Source organism: Schistocerca serialis, chromosome 6, assembly GCF_023864345.2.
Source record: "Schistocerca serialis cubense isolate TAMUIC-IGC-003099 chromosome 6, iqSchSeri2.2, whole genome shotgun sequence".
Taxonomy (NCBI): Eukaryota; Metazoa; Arthropoda; class Insecta; order Orthoptera; family Acrididae; genus Schistocerca; species Schistocerca serialis.
Genome location: NC_064643.1, coordinates 601,620,776 through 601,643,275, shown reverse-complemented (window position 1 = coordinate 601,643,275; position 22,500 = coordinate 601,620,776). Strand labels below are relative to the sequence as shown.

The 22,500-nt window shown below is 41.6% G+C and overlaps 1 protein-coding gene across 1 annotated transcript in view; it reads left to right on the top strand.

Moving 5' to 3' along the window:
- LOC126485156 (very long-chain-fatty-acid--CoA ligase bubblegum) overlaps positions 1-21,128 on the top strand; it is a 181,954-nt gene extending 160,826 nt beyond the window's left edge. Inside the window, exons 15-17 of the mRNA XM_050108827.1 lie at positions 4,593-4,718; positions 14,563-14,683; positions 20,621-21,128. Of these exons, the coding sequence (XP_049964784.1) occupies positions 4,593-4,718; positions 14,563-14,683; positions 20,621-20,700 (327 nt within the window). The 3' untranslated portion in view covers positions 20,701-21,128. The remainder of the gene's footprint in view (positions 1-4,592; positions 4,719-14,562; positions 14,684-20,620) is intronic.
- The last annotated feature ends 1,372 nt before the right edge of the window (positions 21,129-22,500 follow it).

The window sequence follows — 22,500 nt, the reverse complement described above, 5'->3', positions numbered from 1 at the left end:
GTCTGCCAAAGCTGCCCCTTTTATACGAGGACAACCCAGATCAATGGTTTGTGCTTGTCGAGTATCTTTTCGAGTTGCATCACATGTCTGACGACAACTCTAAATTCCTGTGTCTCATCATGCACCTGCATGATCATTCATACTTAACTTGCGATCTACTTCTCTTGCCACCACCTCCATCAAAATACGAGTTTGCAAAGAAGACGATCATTGAATGAATCACTTGCTCACCACAAGAATTAATCATCGAGATCTTGTATGAGGAACACCTGGGGCACCAAACCCTATCACAGCTCTGGCACTGCCTTCGGTTACTTGTGAGTGAGCCTACCATGCTGGACGTCGCCCTGTCGGCAGTGTGGTCTGCCAAGTTGCCTACTGACCTACAAATCCACCTGCTGCCTCACTCCTTTGAGTCAATCGGCTCTGTCTCCGCATCACAGACCAACTGTATTCATTGCTGCGACAACGCCAGCCAGCTCACCACACAGTACTAGTTGGCAAAACTGCTCCAGTGTACTGGCCGTCTGTTTGCAAAGGATGTGCTCGCTCTGCCTTCATGCCTTCTACATTGCCTCTGCACTGTCCGAGTACTCCAAGATCGCCCACACACCATACGTGCCGGTATACATGCCTGAACAAATCAACGAGGAAAAACCTCCTCCACTGCCATAGTCACCACCACCACCACATCTGGCTCATCCATACTGCTGGTACCACAAGGTTTTCAGCGATGGTGTTAAGAATTGCCTGTTACCTTGCCAGCATCCAAACGGCGACTGCAGGACCTAAAAGATGCAGAGCCCTGTGGGGAACCTCACGGGCGTCCTCATAGATTGAACTCTGTCCACTCGTCCGTCCTGCTGAGTGGTCGTTTGTATGTGACTGACATTTCGTCACGGCTCACTTTCCAAGTCGACACTGGTGCTGATGTGTCTATAATACCTACATCGATGGCTCCCCCGTTTTTTCACTGATGAGGTCACTTCTACGAGCTATCAACACATCAACATTACAATCCTCAGACTCTGGCACTGGTACACCCATCTCATTCTCTGTGTTTTCCGTGGGCTTTCTACATTGCCGACATTGATGAAGCAATTCTCGGTATGGATTTTTTCTCCCATTACCAACTGTCTCAGCGCTTCACCATCCCACTAACACTCAGATACTGTGCTCCCACACTTACGTTCCCCACTCTGCTTCTCTTGTGATATGTGAGTTAGTATACAAGTGCTCTGCCCTCCCAGGTGACACTGTGACCTGTGTAACTAATCTACTGTCAGAATATGACTCCACGGCACAACTCCACCGGGACAATGCTGAGCTGAAACAATGCATCGCACACACCTACAATGAGCTCGTCGCGGCTCGTAACTCACTGCTAAAACTGCAGTCCACAGTTCTGCCACCTAATTGAGCTTCTCCAGCCAACATCAGCTTGGACACTCATCAGGTTAGTCCAAACACATTAATTGCGTGTGACGATTCGCGTCCGGAAGACTCCGCACCCCAACGCGCTTGCCACGTTCAGTGCCTTGCGTTTCAAGTAGTGCTTCTAATGACAGTCACATGTGCGACGCAGCCACACACACTGCACAAGCAGCCACCCCGCGTGTTGATAAACATTCTCCCTCTCTCGTGCACCAGCCACGTGACTCGGTGGCCATTGCTGTTCCACGCGTGACGCCAACGCCGCTCTCGCCCGCTGAAAGTAGACACTCACCATGCATTCTGACCTGCTCCATGCTGCATGCGCAGCCGGGGCATGTGATTTCCGGACTGCCTTTTCCCACTCACACTAACGGCTATGCCTCGTTGCGCCCTACTTGTCCAAAAACTTCACATCAGGATAATGATCAGTCTCGTATGCAGTTCTCAGTTTCTTCCGTCACTAACGTAATGATGCACAAGATAGTTACCACTGCTGGCCCTCCTGTTAGGCACAAGGTTAGACGCCTCAACCCTATTAAGTTGCACACGGCCCGGCAGCAAATTAATGAACTTTTGGAGGCAGGTATCCTGCAATCATCAGACAGCAACTGGTCTTCACCGATTCACCTCACCCTCAAACACGATGGTTCTTTCCAAATGTGCGATGATTACAGATGTCTCATACTGTCATGGACAATTACCCCGTGCCTAACATACATGATTTCACTCATGTTATTGTGGGCTACAATCTTCAGTATTAGTGACTGTAAACGTGCCTACCACCAGATTCCCATAGTGCCAGAAGACATCACTAAAACAACTTTTATCACACCACTTGGTTTGTTCCAATACAACTTCATGCCATTCGGCCTGAAAAACATGGTGGAAACGTGGCAGCGATTCACTGAATCCATCTTACGACAGTTCGAGTTTTGCTTTACATATCTGGAAGACATACTCATTTTCAGCAAGTCAGCTGAGGAACATAAAAATTATTTATCCATAGTCCTCCAGACCTTGAACTCCAACAGTGTCGAGGTCAACAAAGACAAATTCCAACTGCGCCAGCTTCCATCACTTTTTTTGGGTTACACCATCTCCACCAACAGAATACAGCCTCCCAAATCTCGCGTGCAGGATATCACGTCGATGCCGCCCCCTGCTATTTAAAAAGAACTCTGACGTTTCCTGGGCACAATAAATTACTACCGCCATCAGCTACCCTCTTCTGCCGCCGTGCAGGCCCCACTGACACACTTGCTGTTGGGTAAACAGACTTCAGGACTCAAACCCATTTGCTGGACTGCACCTATGCCGCAGGCCTTCAATGCACTGAAGACTTCCTTAGCTCATGCCATGATGCTCACCCGCCCCGCCCCCTCGGTTGAGTTGTTCATCACTGCGGATGGCAGTGACATCGAGGTGGAAGCAATACTACAGCAACGCAAGGCAGACATGGTTTCCCCTCTCCATTTCTTCTCTAAAAAACTATCAACAGCTCAAAAGAAATACTCCACTTTCGATAGAGAACTCCTTGTGGTGTACAAGGGTGTCAAACACTTCCGCCCCAATGTGGGGGTGTTGCTCGTTCTTCATCCTCAAGGATCATAAACCACTTGCATATGCTTTCCGCAACCCCCCCCCCCCCCCTCCCACCCCCTCATCATTTCTGCCACTTTGATCTAGTCTTCCAATTCACAACCGATGTCTGCTACATCAAAGGCACAGACAACATCACTGCAGATTTTTTCTCGCAGATCAATACTATTTCACGCATCATAGACTTATCCAACCTGGCCACCCTACAAGCCTCCGACAAGGAATCTCAAGCTTTCCTTGTGGACCCTCAAACATCACTTGTGTTTACCAAAGCTAAATTCCCCGGTGTTGTGGACGAGGTGTGGTGTGACTCTTCTACTGGTACCTTACACCCGTTGCAAAGGACAGCTTGAACAGTAACGCATTTTTTCAACACATGGGAGAATGTCTTGAAGATTCTGAAAGGATGAACTGACAGATTCAAACCTACTTAGAAAATTCCTAGAACAGACTTCAAGTGGATGGATCTAGGAATATGTTACAAACCCCCAAACAGGGCCTATTGTTCCCAAAGCTGTTGTGCAAACATGATTAGACTAATTACAGCACACACAAAGGAATTAAGGCAATAATTCTTCCCGCAATCCATTTGTGAATGGAAAGAGAGTAAGTCCTAATAACTGGTAGAATGGGATGTACTCTTCGCCATGCACTTCATAGTAGTTAGCAGAATGTTGATGTAGATGTAGATACTGAAAGTTAATGAACACTAAAAACATATCTAGTCTTTACAAATTATGTCTTTGGGAAAATAGTTATTCTTTCATATCCCAGGTGAGGATTAAGCAGATGGGACATAGGGATGAAATATCTGCAAGACTTATATTGTATATTCTTTTTATGTATTCTTCTACTGAAAAATTTACTTGCCATACAGAGGAAGTCACATCATGTGGCAGTCCGCAGCTCGTGGTTGTGCGGTAGCGTTCTCGCTTCCCATGCCCGGGTTCGATTCCCGGCGGGGTCAGGGATTTTCTCTGCCTCGTGATGACTGGGTGTTGTGTGATGTCCTTAGGTTAGTTACGTTTAAGTAGTTTTAAGTTCTAGGGGACTGATGACCATAGATGTTAAGTCCCATAGCGCTCAGAGCCATTTGAACCATCATGTGGCAATCATGTTAGACACTCTTCATTTCAAAGAAGCAAATTGCTGTGGAGAAGTATTCAGCCATGTGTTTGAATAGGTTTCAGGTTGCTATCACACTCTTTGGTCCATATGTGGATCCTTTGCCATAGTAAACAATCAAAGGTGAAATTCAATGATCACTTCATTAGCTAAATAAGCAACCAGTAGCACTCTCTGAACCCAGTTCCTTTTCTTTTGATTCTTCTTTTTATGTCTCTTTATGGTGTTTCATAAGAGGTTGCAATCCTCTGGCTGATTCTCTTAATTTAAATTGACTTTCAGGTTTTTTTAATGAACTGAATCAGATCATATTAATTTAGTCCATTTAGTTTCACCAGCTGTGTTCCTATTTACTCGGTGAATCATAAGAGAGTTTGTAAGATTTTACACACAAGTGAGGGAATAACTTCAAATGGTACATTTTTTATTTTCAGACTGAAATTGAAAAAGAGACTGGAGAACCACTAGATGAGCTGGATGCAATTGCCAGGCGCTGGTGTAAGACACATGGAAGCACTGCCAAGACTGTGTCTGAAATTTTGAAGGGTCCTGATCAGAAGGTTGGTACAAAGTGTGTTTTTGTTCTATAATGTAGGCCTATCCCAGTTAAAAAGTGCAGTCTCACCTGAATGCCACTGTTCCAGTGAAATAATAATATAATCATGTTAGTACATCTACATAATTAGACCTACTTGAAATTGATTTTCATTATGGTCAATACTGGTATCTCACTGGTTTTGGTCCACACAACTCTTAAATTGGGTAGAGAAATAAACCAGAGGAAAATGAAAAGCTGTATTACTAAATACTTTTCTTTGGAAGAGTCAGAAGTTATAAATTCTATTCAATATTCATTCATAATTAGAGACAAAATTAAATATAAAAGTTACAGTAAACATTGAATATGAGGTGCAAACATTCAAATTTGAACAGAAGACCACATATAAAAGACAGCAAACAAAATTTGGGGGGGGGGGGGCATAATCACCACACTCATGAATCACAGCCCATAATTCGTCCATATACAGGGCCCTAGGAACTCTTCAGTTTTCAAATAGAGAGAGAGAGAGAGAGAGAGAGAGAGAGAGAGAGAGAGAGAGAGAGAGAATTCGATTTTATAGGGGAAAAAACTTGCTACAGATTGTTGGTGTCAGTTATTTTCACTCATTCTGGAAAGAAAAATCCAGAAGGAACTGCTTCATATTGAAATATAATGCAACAGCTACTCATCAATTTCTGTTCATAATGTTGCTGGATTACAGAGCTGGCACTGAGATACCAACTGTTATTCACAGACAAATTGTAATACAGGTATGTTTTGATTAGATAAATCACTATTTTGTACCCCCTGAATGAAACACACTGTCTTGCTCGCCATAGTCAGCAGAAAATTGACTGAAAGGACTGAATGCAAGGGATTTTGCAAGCTAGAGCAGGTGCAGTTATTTGGGGATACCGGTACTGTAATTAAATAGAGCAGAATCAATCACTTGAGATTACAATATTTTAAATTGGGATGGCTGCATTAGGATATATTTCACGCAAGGTGTGTCTTTCCAAGTCATGTTAATGGTGAGCAGCTGCTAAAGACTTCATTTGGAACAAAACACCATATGTCCGATACTGTATATGCTACACAGCTACTGGTTGATTTGTGCAAGTTGTAATGACAAGATTAAGAGACAATTTTTCTGCAAAACTACATTTGAAATTTTGTGCAGTCCATGGCACAGGAAAGCACCCTTTTCTGTCCTGTGAGAGCAAGCTGACAGTTCATCAAGGTATCACATATGTTGACAAGTGCTGCTGGGCATGGGCTATGTCTTACCAATGGCTATATAGTCTGATCCACTGTAGAAATTCCATAATTTCCTGGAACATTCTTCTTCTGTGCGACTGCTGAGTGGACACATCTTACAAGCTGCGGACCTAAGTGCAAGTCTCAGCCACAGCTCACAAAACACTCTTTGGTACCACTAGCAATAGCACCGAGGAATATCAAGTACACATCAAGCACCATCTAAAGTATGAGAATAACTAGTAACAGAAGACAAGTATATAGGCTAAATGTAATCACTGGATGTCACTCATAGCTATCCACAAGAGGGTGGGGGAGGGGGGGGGGGGGCAGAGGCAAGAGTGGGTACTTGCCTCCTCCCCTCTACAATATGGAATATAGGGAACTATTCGTCATGGAATTCTCATATGCAATGGATAACCACCAATTCTCTGTGATATAATAAGTTTTTTTGTGTCACCAATTAAATATAGTTCTTATGGCATGACACTTCACAAAACTGACACGCTCATTTGTATAAAACGTGGCAATTTGAGTCTTGCACCCAAAATTGGCGGATAGTAAGATAGTGGGGGGCTAAGATTAAATAAAACAAACACAAAAAATCACACGCTTCTGAATGTCTTAAGATAAACTAAGGGAAAAGTTACGAAACGTAACAGAAAAAAAACTTTTTATTAAAAAAAGATTCCTATCAAGGCAGTTAATGATACAAGGAAAAACACATCAACGCACCGTAAACAAATTAACTGAAGACGCGTCATATTGTTTCAGGAAGATGTACTGAAATTACTGTGCCAGGACTTTATCCTGGTGCAAGTTAAGTGCCTAGCCACAGTTGTTCTAGATCGATAAAAATTAGAAAAAAACTAGAATTAGTGTTTCGTACCGTACGTGTTTGCTGCCAACCAAACCCATAAAACAATATTGTGTGCAGCAGCATCGTAACATTGTTTCATTTGTACCACGGGTGACTTGTAATGTTCCAAGTACCAAATTCCAAATAAAGGTAGGGAAAAAAATCATAGTCATACGATATTTTTTTTTACTGCATACCATTTGTTTGCAACGATCAAGACAGACAACAAACGCCAACAGACAATATCCAATTTACTACAACAATAGCCTATGCAAAGACTTCTGATAGATTGGCAAGCTTCACAATACATTTCCGCTTATTATGATCTCTTAATATACAATCTTTGTGCAGCACTGAGCTGAAATGTACAATTCAAAGGCGGTGGTCAATTAATATCATAAAATATAAGTCGTTTATTTTGTGTTAACACGCGTATCTCCTCTGACGCAGCAGACTGTTTCCAAACTAACGTAAGCTTGCTTAATTAAAATAATTATTAATGTTGAGAGGAAAAAATTGTTAAAAGTCAGCTCGATAATCCAAAAACATGTTCATGAAATATGTGCAATGTGATACTGAGTCGGAGTCATACTTCGAACCATACAGTACCAGCAGTAACAGTTAATTGTCACATAAAAAAAATACCAGCAACCAGAAGTTGGATTAATGTTAAATTTTCTCAGAGCGTAAACTGTTTCTCAGTATCTGTCAAAGTAAGCTCACCGCTAACTTGTCGAAAACTGATATGATGAGATCACCACTGTATGAAGAAACAGACAAACCTGTAAAAACCAAAAACAAAACATCTAACACTGCTTTTTGTAAGAATTACCGTGGACTATATTTTTATTTATTAACACGTGAGGCAATACTGACCTTACGACTTATCTTAGAAGAAAGATTAAGGAAAGGCAAACCTACGTTTCTAGCATTTGTAGACTTAGAGAAAGCTTTTGACAATGTTGACTGGAGTACTCTCTTTCAAATTCTAAAGGTGGCAGGGGTAAAATACAGGGAGCGAAAGGCTATTTACAATTTGTGCAGAAACCAGATGGCAGTTATAAGAGTCGAGGGACATGAAAGGGAAGCAGTGGTTGGGAAGGGAGTAAGACAGGGTTGTAGCCTCTCCCCGATGTTGTTCAATCTGTATATTGAGCAAGCAGTAAAGGAAACAAAAGAAAAATTCGGAGTAGGTATTAAAATTCATGGAGAAGAAATAAAAACTTTGAGGTTCGCCGATGACATTGTAATTCTGTCAGAGACAGCAAAGGACTTGGAAGAGCAGTTGAATTGCATGGACAGTGTCTTGAAAGGAGGATATAAGATGAACATCAACAAAAGCAAAACAAGGATAATGGAATGTAGTCTAATTAAGTCGGGTGATGCTGAGGGAATTAGATTAGGAAATGAGGTACTTAAAGTAGTGGAGGAGTTTTGCTATTTGGGGAGCAAAATAACTGATGATGGTCGAAGTAGAGAGGATATAAAATGTAGGCTGGCAATGGCAAGGAAAGCGTTTCTGAAGAAGAGAAATTTGTTAACATCCAGTATTGATTTAAGTGTCAGGAAGTCATTTCTGAAAGTATTCGTATGGAGTGTAGCCATGTATGGAAGTGAAACATGGACGATAAATAGTTTGGACAAGAAGAGAATAGAAGCTTTCGAAATGTGGTGCTACAGAAGAGTGCTGAAGATTAGATGGGTAGATCACATAACTAATGAGGAAGTATTGAATAGGATTGGGGAGAAGAGAAGTTTGTGGCACAACTTGACCAGAAGAAGGGATCGGTTGGTAGGACATGTTCTGAGGCATCAAGGGATCACCAATTTAGTATTGGAGGGCAGCGTGGAGGGTAAAAACCGTAGAGGGAGACCAAGAGATGAATACACTAAGCAGATTCAGAAGGATGTAGGTTGCAGTAGGTACTGGGAGGTGAAAAAGCTTGCACAGGATAGAGTAGCATGGAGAGCTGCATCAAACCAGTCTCAGGACTGAAGACCACAACAACAACAACAACAACAATATTTTTTCATAGCCGCAGACTCACCATGTCAATTTTGGAAAAAGTTGCATTATAATTGCATTGTCTCGACTACAAAACATTTACATCATCATCATGATTGCATATGACTCCCTCGACGCGCAAGACGCCGATGTGGCGTCAAATCGAAAGACTTGCACCCGGCGAAAGGTGTACTCGATGGGAAGCCCTAGTCACACGACATTTACATTTAGTACAAAATTAATGTAGATGGTGAAACCTTTGACAGTAACGCTGCTACAGCTGTACCCCAATAATCTGTAAGTGTGACTGGATGTCTGAGAATTTAAATGAGAGTCATGAAAAGATACACAGCGATATTCTTGCGAAAGGTAAATTTAAATCATTTATCTTGTACAGACAGTACACAACTCTACTAGTCGTTCCAACCGTCAGACAGAAGTTCATTTTCTGTCACTCTCCGCGGGAATAAATATTGTAAAAAAACCCGGATAAAATAATAGTGTGTGAGGCAGACGAAACTTGACGGGTTGCACTCTGCCACTTGCCTCGCGCTTTTTGGAAAAGTGACAGGTTCGTTGTTTCCTAGTCGCTCGCGTTTGTAATCCTAAGAATATTTTTGAGAGTGCAAGTCCTTGTCTAAAAGACATTAGGGCTTTTTTCTGTTTGCTATCGAACTTTCGTGTTGGGATGGACAGGGACTGTGTTTGCTGTGGGCAAAATGCAGGAGTTGCTGGCCGCAGTTCGCGAACTGTTGAAGACACATTACCTGCGGTCCGGTGTATATGCAGGTTGCTGCCGTTGGGGTATAGCCGCGGTGAGGAACTGGCGGCGCGTCGCATGGGACACTTCGAGTGTCATTCGTTTCGCCCATGGGCCCTGAGGCCGAGCCATGTTCCAACTTATCTGACCCGAGGGAACCGCGCTCACCGCAGGGCGAGTGGCAGGTTGTAACCCATTTGCGTCGCTTGAGTCTGTGAATGAGTGCTGGGACTGCTCGTCTGGCCTCGCCCATTCACCTTACGAGTGGACCTACAGCAAGGTCCGAGCAGTCACTCGGCGGGACGGTTTGCTAGTTATCGCGAGCTCCAATGTTAGAAATGTTATGAGCCCCTCAGGGAAATAGCGTCTAGGGCTGGAAAGAAGCCCAGTGTGCACTCGGTAAGTCTGCCGGGGAGTGTCAAGGGCTTTTCCAATTCAAGTCACATGTAGATTGCGAGATGAGTGGGTGCTTAAAAGCCTCTGTGCATGCTGTAATTAGTGTACTCTTGTCTTCGTGGCAGGGCTAATGACGCGTGTTTCTTGTGCTATGAGACCATCTTCGGTTCGCATGAGTGTGTGGGCGGCTAGCGGAAGTGGTCAATACTGCTGGCCATGCACACAAGATACACGCAGAGCTCGCAGGTTGCGGCATCCCACCCAGAACTTGTCGGGGTCCTCTGGTTTGGAGCCGAGTAAAGGATATCCATCAGAGACTACGTCGATTCTGTGACGGTCCTGGCTGCAGATTTCTGCATGTACGTTATGGGGTGGAGAATTGTAGGACTCCCTTTGATAGATCAGGGGTGCTTTACACAGAGGAAGCAGCTACTCGGGTAGCAGTGCATTTTTTTAGGCTAGGCGATAGTCTGAGGTCCTCTGATGAATGTGCGGCAACCAATGCGCAGAGAGCAAAATGAGATAGCGTACAAAGTAAAGACATTTTCAATGTCAACATTTTAACAGTAAGTTGCAGAAGAATTCGTAAAAACTCCCTGAATTTACCGCCTTCCTAGTAAACTGTTGTGCTCATATTAACACGAAGTAGAAAGTTCTTAAATATTTAACGAGGCTTAGTATGTTTGTCGGAAAGACAGGTTAGACCTCGTAGAAGGTGCTCATTGCAGTCGACAAAAGCATTACGTCTATCGAGGTCGAAATTGAATCTGGCTGTGAAGTTAACTGGAGGCAAGTAACTGGCCTCTGTGAACTCAAGTAAATTATTGGATCCTTTTTCGGACACCCTATTCGCTGTAAAGTTCTAGTATCATTCAAATATGGTTTACGCCCGGTAGTGCGGAAGTACTCCAATCATGCAACATTAGGTGGGGGCGAATTTAGGGTACCAAGTATAGACTGTGACGGCTATGGATTCAATGCTTGTGGTACGGACACAGTCTTGTGAAGTAGTTTTGAACGTATTCTTCGAAAATTCTCTTGGCACACAGGGACAGTGTAATGTACATATTTTATGAATAAAATTCCTTCAGCTGTCTGTACTCCGATTTTTAGATTTAATCCTGGTATGTATCGGCAACAAGATCTTAAAGCCGAAATGGTAACAGACGAGGAACTTTCATCCTTAAAATATACTTGCTTCGTCGCTGCAAGTTTTAAAAAGCATTCCAGCTGATGCCACGCAATCTGTTATAAAGAGCAAAGCGTGTGACTGGAACTTCTTTTCCAATTATAACAGTGTCTAAATGCCTCGTTTCTTGAGCATCAATTGCTGAATTTGTAACATGATGAGTGCCACAATCATTCATGTCTTTCAGCTTTTAATTGGAAATGAGTTGCTTAGATTTATAGGGAACATCTTTTGTGCTAAGTATATACATAAAGTTTACATGAACATCATTTGTGCGACTTTACATATAAATGACGTTGTCGATTTCAGGAGCAATTTTATATAGTAACTGTGGACAAACAACTCCCCTGCATTTGAGATCTTGATGTGTTCCGTCAGTGGCTAAAACCCTTAATGTAGTTCACGGCTTTTCAAATCGCAGTACCGTTATTATTTTTCGTCAAATGTGACTTGACGACCTTAGCAGCTCAGAAAAAATATTTCTTGCCATTCTTAAATAATTTCGGAGATCATTCCAGCCCCTATAGTAATACAGCATTGGAGAATTTCTTCTTTTGAAGAAGCCATTTCTATGACCATAGTTTTTCCTACCTTTTACTGGATTTGTAAGTTGCTATAGACCAAGGCAAATCCCAGTCTGTGTGTCTCTGTTATACAAAGTGGCATCTCGAGCAACAGAACTTAAACGAACTTAACACGAAAAGCGAGCAGCACGGCGCTGTGATCGCTACGTGCCGTTGATCGGGCAGTTGCAGTGGCTGCCACGGTGTCTACACCCAGAGGATGGCCGCTGTAACCGTGGCCGAAATGTTGATGTCTTCAATTTAGTTTTTTTACATATTGCCACGGTGCGACACTCAGAAAACTTTTGTCAAACGCAATTAGTGCTTCACAAGAGTGGTTTTTCCTGAATACCTGCTGATCCTCAGAGAAGCTTTTCCCCCCTAAAACGTCATAATCTTAGAGCACGAAATATACTCTAGGATCCTGCAACAGACTGACGCAGCTTTACCTGTCACTGGTTCATTGGATCCGTCCTCTTATAAACAGGAGTGAACTGTGTTCTTTTCCAGTTAGGCGAGAGTATGCATTGAGCTAGAGGCCTCTTTAAATATGATCGAGGAGAGCGGTTAATTCCATAGCTTATTCAATGAAAAATCTAGTAGTAACTAGGTCAGGTTCTGGCGCCTGCTTCACTTTGAGTAATCTTCACTGTTTTTAGTACTGAGAGTGCATATTTCATTTCTATTTGTGAGTATGTGCAGCAGTCAGACGTTGGTATGATGTGCTTTCATGCATTTTTAAATGGGGAATTTAATGTTTCACTTATCTGTCTGAATGAATTTTTAAACGTTGAATGTACCATTTCGGCTATATCTCTTCTTTTTCAATTTTCAGTAGCGACTGATCGATGAGAGACTGGATGGAAGGTTTGAATTCGTTCATTGTCTTTATACACGGCCAGAGCTATTCTGACAGATCTTACCCAGACCAGACTGCTTAAATTACTCTAGGCTTCACGCTTAGATCTTATCAGGAATGCACAAATTTGCATTAAATTATCTCTATTAGTATACCTGTATTGTATTTTGTAACGAGAGTGTAGTAATCTGTATTATCACAGCATTGCATCTGGTCTGCCCTTTACCATCCACCGTACCAGGCTATTCTGAGTGAGAATGCCATAACCTTGATTTACGTTAGGGAGGAACAAAATATTAATCCCCATCTGGTCACCTAAAATTACGTTTTCTGTGATTTCCACAGTTGACTGCCTTGAAGTTTCCTTTCACTAAAGCGTGGGAAAATTCGTTCTCCATCATCATCAAACCTTGCTAATGCTCCAACATATTAACCTTTAGCCTTCCTTTGCTTAAATTAACATCAAAAGTTCAATATTGTTGCAGAGAGCACTTACTGTGCCAGTCGCAGACTCGATCTTGGTAAATGCATCTGTTTCTGTGTTAGGCCACTGGAAGCACTAGTACGCCATACCTTTTGCTGTATGTAAAAGTAATGACTACTTTGACTGGATTTAACCAGGCCTCCATTTCTTTCTATCTTGTGCCAATCTTTTCATCTCTACATACATACGTCAGCTCACTTTCCCAATAACGCGGGTAGTATGTTTATCTGCACCGAGATTTTTCTCCTCCTTACTGCACCAACACCAAATTGATTATCATGTAATAAGTCTACATACATACATACATACATACGTCAGCTCACTTTCCCAATAACGCGGTTAGTATGTTTATCTGCACCGAGATTTTTCTCCTCCTTACTGCACCAGCACCAAATTGATTATCATGTAATAAGTCGCAGACGTGCCACTAATAAATCACTTCGTACCACTAAAGGTGTCCTATAGATTTATTTCTCCATCCGGAATATTTAATTTCTGTCCTTTTGTTTAACTACAGCCTTTTACAATATTGGATTTCAGATAACTCCAGTTTCATCCTTAATTTGCGCATGTTTCACATTTCATTTTCAATAACTTCTAAGTAATTTGCATAAAACAAATGGACATCAGTATTACTCCTTTTTAGCATTCACATACACTGGTTTACTTCTAATAACTTTTTTGGTTCAGTCATTTTGTATTATCTTGCTTCCTGCCCGAGAATTCTTTCTCTTCTACTGCTATGTTTTCACCTTCTTAACAAAACAATTTGCTGTTCCCGTTGTTCTGCCTTTCGTTACGTTCATGTTAAATTTAATTATCTGTAAGTCATGTGGCGCACTAAGTGTGCTGTTCATTCTATTGAACAGGTCATCTGAATAATATTGGTATCTGTTTACGTTGCAGTTCCACTGTAAAACATGTAGTGGCGATAATCAGTAACCCGGCTTTGCAGATTTTGTAGCACGAACTTGTGTTGCTTGTTCTTCCGATTATAAACTCTCAGTTACTGAACACTGAGCACTGAATGTTGTTAAGAACAGTGGATTTACGTAAACAAACCCTCTAAAATACTTACAGTGTTCAATAAAGGCCTCTTAGATCAATATTATCGTCCCAGATTTGTCAGTATACAGATGAACGATTTATAGATTATATATAAATCCTTAGAATTAAATGCATACAAACGTTTTAAAAGGATAAGATGTAGATATGTATATAATGTTCATATTATAAAAGAAGCACGGATATTTTAGCACTGATATTTTATGTGAGCGTCACAGTGGACACTTCCCGTTTCTAATCACATCATGGATTCTTCCTGTTTCCTTGATAGACAAACTGATTTAGCGTTCCTCCATATTGAACGAAATACTGAGCTCCTCAAAAGCAAATTATCCTTCACAGATACTGGATGTCTTCGTTACAGTAACCTATGACTTTGTCACAAAATCTGTTATATTTTCCTTTAATTTCTTCTTTTCTTTCTAGGTAATGGAAGGAATTCAAAAAGGTATAGACAGGGCAAATGAAAAAGCAATCTCCAATGCACAAAGGATACAGAAATTTGCAATTCTGGAGAAAGACTTCTCGCTACAAGGAGGTGAACTAGGTAAGTTCAGTTAGATATTTTGAGGATAATTGTTGTCATAATGATCTCTAGAAAACTGTCTACAGGAAACCTACTCATCTAACGGTACCCGCTTTGAAAATATGTCTGCGCCGACTTAGCGATGCTCTGGATGATCCATCATTGTATCGGACTTGGGGCTGTAGGTGGTATTAAACTTATGGAAATAAGGAACACCAACAGCGGTACTTTTTATAAAATATATTAATTACACGATAAGTTTCAACACTGTATTAATGTCATCTTCGGGGCCCTATGCAAGCTGAATGGTGATATCCAACCACGGATGCATTAGGACAGGTACCATGTATATCCACTGGTCTCATGGATATCTATGTACAGTATGTGTGCAATCCTGCCATATAACAACAACTAGATAGTTGTTAGATGGCTGGAGTCCACACATCGTCTAAATACAAATCCATGAGGCCAGTGGATATTATTCGCACCTGTCATTGTGCACCGATGCTTGGGTATCATCATTCAGTTTGCATAGGGGTCTGAAGATGACACCAAAGCAATGTCAAAACTGGCCTCTTAATTAAAATATTTTTTGAAAACTACTGTTATTGGTATTCCCTATTCCTACAAGTTTGTGGTGCTCTGTCATGAACTTGATATGATATCCATGACGAAATATATATGTGTTCTGAGTACCTGCGTGCAATATGTCCTCTGGATGTTGGGGAGTGTCATCTTTAGGGAAAAAAGGAGTGAATGCTCAAAGGAACAACGGAATTCCTAATCTCCAGATTTCCTGGATTTGGAGCAGAACGAATGTTACTTTCTCATCATATTTCAAAGCTTCCCCACCTGTCTTCCTCAGGTCTCTGTGCTTGCTTTTTGCGCCTGAACGGAAAGGTGAAACCTCAGCCGTCTTCTTTTTCACACTACTCAGACGTTCGACGCCTGTGGTACGATCTTTGTATTTCCTTTCCTACTCGCGGGTGAGGAAATGCAGGTTACTACTGATTTAGTTAGCAGCATTGCGGCGCAGATGTTGAAGAGGGACCTTAAAATAAAGGCGGCGATTGGGATTAGAGAGCAGGATCACTTAACCAAGAGAGACCAAGACGTTGATGTAAGTAAAGAGTGGGATGTAGCATTTCGTTTTTCTTAGGTGTCATCGAAAATCATATTAATGTGATAAAGACAATACGTTGGAAATCTACCTGGAACGTAACAGCAATTTTGGCTCTGGAAACAATCACTATCATAAAACGCTGATTAGATTACATTAGATGCAAATTTCACTGTAAAAAACAGGTTCAAATGGCTCTGAGCACTATGAGACTTAACACCCGATGTCATCAGTCCCCTAGAACTTAAAACTACTTAAACCTAACTAACCAAAGGACAGCAGACGCATCCATTCCCGAGGCAGGATTCGAACCTGCGACCGTAGCGGTCGCGCGGTTCCAGACTGAAGCGCCTAGAACCGCTCGGCCATTCCGGCCGGCATTTCACTGTAGAGATGGGCTAAACGGTTACTTTGCGACATCAGTTATCCAAACTACAGTTATTTATCCATCGACAGCCATTAATTTTAACAATTACTAATAACTGTTAGTTATCTGGGCTGTAACCGGCTGATAGAAGCAAATCGAGCGAACGCCATATTGCATTACATACTAATGAAACTGAAGTGTCGTATCTGGTGGTTCAAATGGCTCTGAGCACTATAGGACTTAACATCTGAGGTCATCAGTCCCCTAGAACGTAGAACTACTTAAACCTAACTAACCTAAGGACATCACACACATCCATGCCCGAGGCAGGATTCGAACCTGCGACCGTAGCGGTCGCGCGGTTCCAGACTGTAGCGCCTAGAACCGCTCGGCCACTCCGGCCGGCCCGTATCTGATGGCTTTAGTGTTTACACTGATGTGGTAAGAAGGTATACTGTTTTTATTGAGTGGCACACAAAAGTTCTCTCAAAAACGCATGTGTTTTGTACGGAAACGTCAGGGAATGTGCCGCCAGTAAACAAAAAGTTACCGATTAAATTTGTGAGTATAAATTAACATGCGGCCCAATTACAGTTGGCTAAATTTCAAGCTTAACTTCTGCTGCTGTTTACATGCTTCAAAACTCATAGCTGTGTGAAATACCACACAAATAATTGAGACAACGTCATAGCAAATTCATTTACTCCTCTACATGATATTCCGTTTGAGAAAAGCTACAAGTTCTCTAATAAAGTTTTTAATGAAATTAAACTGTTAGATTTCGTTTACTGACGGCTGAATATCATATCTCATACTGAAAAATAATTATTTCTGCATGCATTACGTTTTCCTAGTACTCCAGTGTTTCATACCGTACAGACGTTATTTAAAACATGTTGTCAGTGGATGAACAGATCGAGTAATATTCTATTGTAAATCATGCAATGAGTTCAAATTCTACTGCTTTTTCCTTAATTTTTTCAGTTGCAAAATCTCCGTGGAACACCATTTCGCTTAAATATACGTATGATGTGTAAAGAATCCTGATTTATTTTCCGTCATACTACCAACAATATTTGAACCTCACACTTCGCGTCTGAGAAAGGCATACTGACATCTATTTTGTGCGCTTAATACTGTGTCACGCTAGTGATTGTGAATAACGTTGACGAAGGATGTGTACACCCCGAAAATTCCTACCTTTAACAAAATGCATCAACGATAACAACAGTTTTAATGTCCAAGTCAGTTGGATAAATATCCACAATTTTCTGTGTCCTACACTAGTAATCCTGTTTCGTCAGACGATCTCCCTATGGAACATCTTACAGAAGATCCATAAAATTGCTGGAATCAGCCAACGGTCTTGCCACAGTGGTAACACCGGTTCCCGTCAAATCACCGAAGTTGCTTAAGCGCTGTCGGGCTTGGCTAGCAGTTGGATGGGTGACTGTCCAGTCTGCCGAGCTCTGCTGGCAACCGAGGTGCACTCAGCCCTTGTCAGGAAAAGCGAGGAGCTACTTGACTGACAAGTAGCTGCTTCAGCCACGAATGCTGACAACGGGTGGTAGGACGGTGTGCTGACCACGTGTCCCTCCATATCCGCAGCCAGTGACACCTACGGGCTGATCACGACGCGGCGATCGGTCGGTACTGTTGGGACGGATTTTAGTTTTCGTTTCTAACAGAAATCAAAATCTGTCTCCATTGCTCCGAAGATGGCTTGAATTGCAGCCCAAATGTTAGCACAGACGAGGTTTGACTAAGGCTAAACTCCCGTTATTTGATTACCAAATACTACGCCATGAGAAGACTCACATCTTACAGAAGCTTTTGAAACACCTTTACGTATTAAATTCCAGTGCAAATGTTTCCAAAAATGTTTGTTGAGAAAAGACTGCTACACAATGTGATTAGGAAAGTAATTGTAGGATAGCAGAATAGACTGTGTTATTTTCTCACGAAAGTCGTTAATAATCTGCTAGTACTCATAACACAAATAAAAAAAAAAGACTTTTTTCGGGAGAAATCGTGTCTGATGATCTCTGTAGAGTTCTGCACCATAAGGAAGCAAGGGAGAGGATGTTGTTGTGGGAGGCTGACATCCTCTTTCTGCAATACCGTGGCACACATGGATTAATAGGTTCTTTATTTACATTTACTTTATTTACATTTACTTCATTTACTTAACTGGAATAGAGTCCATGTTCTGTGGTGCAAGCTCATCATCAGTAATAGTCCTCTTCCAGACAATATCGGTAATCTTGCTGTACAGGCTTTAGTCTTACACTGCTAGTCCTCCTATAGACACTAATCTGGTCGCTATGTACTGAGTGAGTGAGTCAGTGAGGCCTTCCGTTTTTTTTTTTTTTTTCTTTATTGAGTTTCGACCCCTCTCCCAGAGGGGGGCGGGCGGGCTGGCAACAGCATAATATGCCGCTCTGAAGCCTACAGTAGAGTGAAAAACATAATGAGGAGATATCAAAACTATAAAAACAGGAGATAAAACGCTGACTGTTTAAATCTGTGACATGGCGAAAAGTTGCAAAGTGAAAATATGGGTGGGTGATGCTGATTGAAACACATAGCGACTAGACAGGCACAACTAAAATACATGGTTACAGTATGGTGTCTGTTCGCAACACTTAAAAAGGGGACACACAACACCGAATAGTCATGTAAACACTGCACTATAGAGTAGACACGAAGGCTTAGAGGGGGGGGGGGGGCGGGGGTACCCAGACAGATGAGGAGGAGAAAAGGGGGGGAGGAGAGGAAAAGCAAAAAAAGGGGTGAGCCGGTTGGAGGGGGAGGACACAGAAAAGGGAGGGGGGCAGGGTGGATGCAAGAAGGAGTTGAGGAAGGCAGTGGTGGAGAAAGAAAAAGGACTGGGGGGAGAGAATGGGGTCAAAGAGATGGTTGGTGGGGAAAAAACAAGATGGAAGGGTGGAGCGGGAGCCCGGGAAAGGGCAGAGGGAGGGAGGGGGAGGTGAGGATCAGAGTTGATAGGAGGGATAAATGGAGGGAGAGGGGGCATCATCTGGGATGGGGAGGCCTTCCGTCAGCAGCAGCCTAAATACATTGCTGTTGACATGATGTTGGTGGCTTTTTGCTTGCGGGTGTGTCTCTGGCCTCTCTTGTGATAGGTGCCCTTGATCCTGCATCTACCTATCGATCTTCGCACTTCATCTTTGTTGTCAGGTGTGCAGCGACAGCTTATGCCAGCACAATCTCCTTATGTATGACAGTGAAACAAGACATCTAATCAGAAATTTTCCACCTGCTAGAGAGCCGGCCGCGGTGGCCGTGCGGTTTGAGGCGCTTCAGTCCGGAACCACGAGACTGCTACGGTCGCAGGTTCTAATCCTGCCTCGGGCATGGATGTGTGTGGTGTCCTTAGATTAGTTAGGTTTAAGTAGCTCTAAGTTCTAGGAGACTGATGACCTGAGAAGTTAAGTCCCATAGTGCTCAGAGCCATTTGAACCATTTTTGAACCACGTGCTAGAGCAACAGCTTGCAGAACTAAAGTGAGAACTCTGGAGCAATCACACTTCAGTTATTTGTGCAGAACTATAAAATGACAATCAACAAATTAATTCAGTATTTTTGCCTCTATGGAGTTAATTCAGTGTAGATAGAAATTATTTGTGAACCGTATGTTATAGTAGTCTTACTGCCATCTCAACGACCGCTATTTCCACCGATGTAAGAATAGTGGAATCCAGCAGTTGTAACTGCGTGGAAAGAAGCGGCTATTTCCTTTGAAGTATGGTCAGAGTGCGCGCCAGCATGAACTTAAGGTACGCAGTTTTGGCCACTAGGTTATCACTTAATAGGCTGTATGAGTACTCAGTACCCAATTATTTACGGCAGTTAAGCTGTCTTTGCCATCTCTAGTTAACAATGTCATTGAAATCAACAGTAGCGACCATCCGGCGTCTGCACTCGTCACACCTGAGGAAGACAGCTGAGGATGTAATAAAAAATATCGTGACAATAACGGTAACATTCATACAGCTTCAAATTCGTAAATCCACAGATCATCACTACCGCTATAGATTTCATCATGATTAAAAAACTTTGCTGCAGTAGAGTATTAAAAGTATTTGGCTGGTTGGGGAATTCTTATGGTATGTACAGATAACTTCCCCTTCTTAACGACAAATAAGGTCACTGAGTTGCTGCAGTCGTTACTTCATTCCTAACACAGAATTCTAACAAGGCTGTGTAATGGCAATAAACAAACCCTACTTAAGGGTTTTCTTTTCTGATTTCAAAGAATATTGGGACTGTGTCGTTTCTGGACGGTGGCCTCCTTACCTCAAATTGATATGTTTACTCTTCTCCATCACCCCTGAAAGCCTGTAACATCATCACGGAATCACCTTGTAGATGGAAAGCCTCAGATACTTGGAAGTTATGTAGTTACGGTGTATCTTTTCTTTCTAATGGGTTTCATTTTAAATTTCAGGACCAACCATGAAAGTGAAACGAAATGTAGTTGCAGAAAAGTATGCTGACGTCATTGAGCGATTCTACAAGGGAACGTAAAGCGCTGTATGCTACATGGAGAAGAGCAAGTACTCAAGACTGTTTAAGGACGCGTCTTCATGAAAGATGACCGACTGCTGCCGTGTTACTGGTGGTGCTTTTGCAAGCCAGAGGTACTTTTGTATGATATACATTAACTATTTTTGAAAAGATCCTCTCTTCAAGAAATCCGATACATTTCGGTGTTATTTTTCGAAGCTGATGTATTTCTTTTCTCAGTTACTTATTAGTACTCTTCATCGCTGTGCCTTTATTATGTTGTACTTATTCGTACCTGTTCTGTAACGAAGCCTGTAAATACGTCACAATTTAAGCTCATGTATATAAGTGTTACATGTGTAAATTATTTCCTTAGCTTAACGCTGGAGGAATTTTTGTATTCATTGTAAGAAACAAAATATAAATAAATGTTTTTAGTTATTACAAAATGTGACTTCTCCTTCATACCTGACGAATCAGGTAACTCAGTAACATCTATCGTTCCTCCATACATAACACGACATTCCATATAATTAGGATAAACAAACAATCTCTATTTTTGGGTTTTCGACATTTCTTGTGTTCCTTTTTCCCACAGAAACCGTCGAACGGCCTTTTCAATCATTACGACCTTTAGAAGAGCTGCAAAAATCTAGGCCATTAACTTTTTACTAGAGAATCTGAAATGTTACCTGTGTTGAATTCCATATCAAAAGTTGTAGTTTTAACCTTATTACTAATTCAGAACACAGAAAATTGCAAGTATAATGAAAAGTTTCGCATTTCTACACCTGAAGACAGTTTTTCTTGCGTACGTCTTTGCTTCGATACCTTGAACAACTAAACTTCGTTTTCTTCAATACAGAGCGGTATATTATATTTGCTGAATCTCACTACTTGTTAGTTCTCGACCATGGCATCGTGATCACGCAGATTTCCTTGAGAGAACGTAAAAACTTAAGCTGAAACGTTACGAACTGCTCAACATTTGCACGAGATATGGGACACACTCATTTCATCCAGCTTCGGCCACCGAAAAAAATATTTTTTTTGTGAGGGGTAGGAATTTCTGAGACGACTGAGTGGAGTACATAATTCATAGGCCTTTGACACAACAATGTAATCAGTGCCAAATTGACAGAACCTTCGGAGAAACGTGCTAGAAATTTGATTGTGATTGTTTTCACTTAGTAAAATGAATTAAATTTGGAAAATTTCAGGTCTAACCTTCCTAATTTAGGTTTCTCACGGTTTTTCAAGTCGTTTCATTTCAGCGCCTCAATATAAAGAGCCAATACATTTTTTCTAGGTTTGTGACCGTATTGTCAATATGTAAAACTATCTATGTTTCAGTCACTGTTACAAGTGACCTTCTTCAGGGAGTTTTTGTAGTAAACAAACTTCTTATTTACAGCAAAAGCAAAAAGATCACTTATAACAGTGACCGAAACATCGATAGTTTTACATATTGACAATGCGGTCACAAACACAGAAAAATTTTATTAGCTTTGACAATGGCCTACATTTACATCTCCCTATGTAGTTTTGTATTATAGTCTACGTCCATTACCTGCAATATTCGCTGTACTTTAATAACAATTTTAAATTAACGTTTTATGGAAATATATTACTACCGAATATACTTATTCAATTGATGTAGTGACATATTGTATGATCGTGTGACAATATCACAGTTGCTTTACAAAATAAAAAATGGACTAAATTTAATTAATACATAATTAAGAATAACATTAAACTAAGCAATTTGTTTAGTTTCTGCGGCTCGGGTCAAAAACGGTGTTAAATAGTGGAATTGGACGT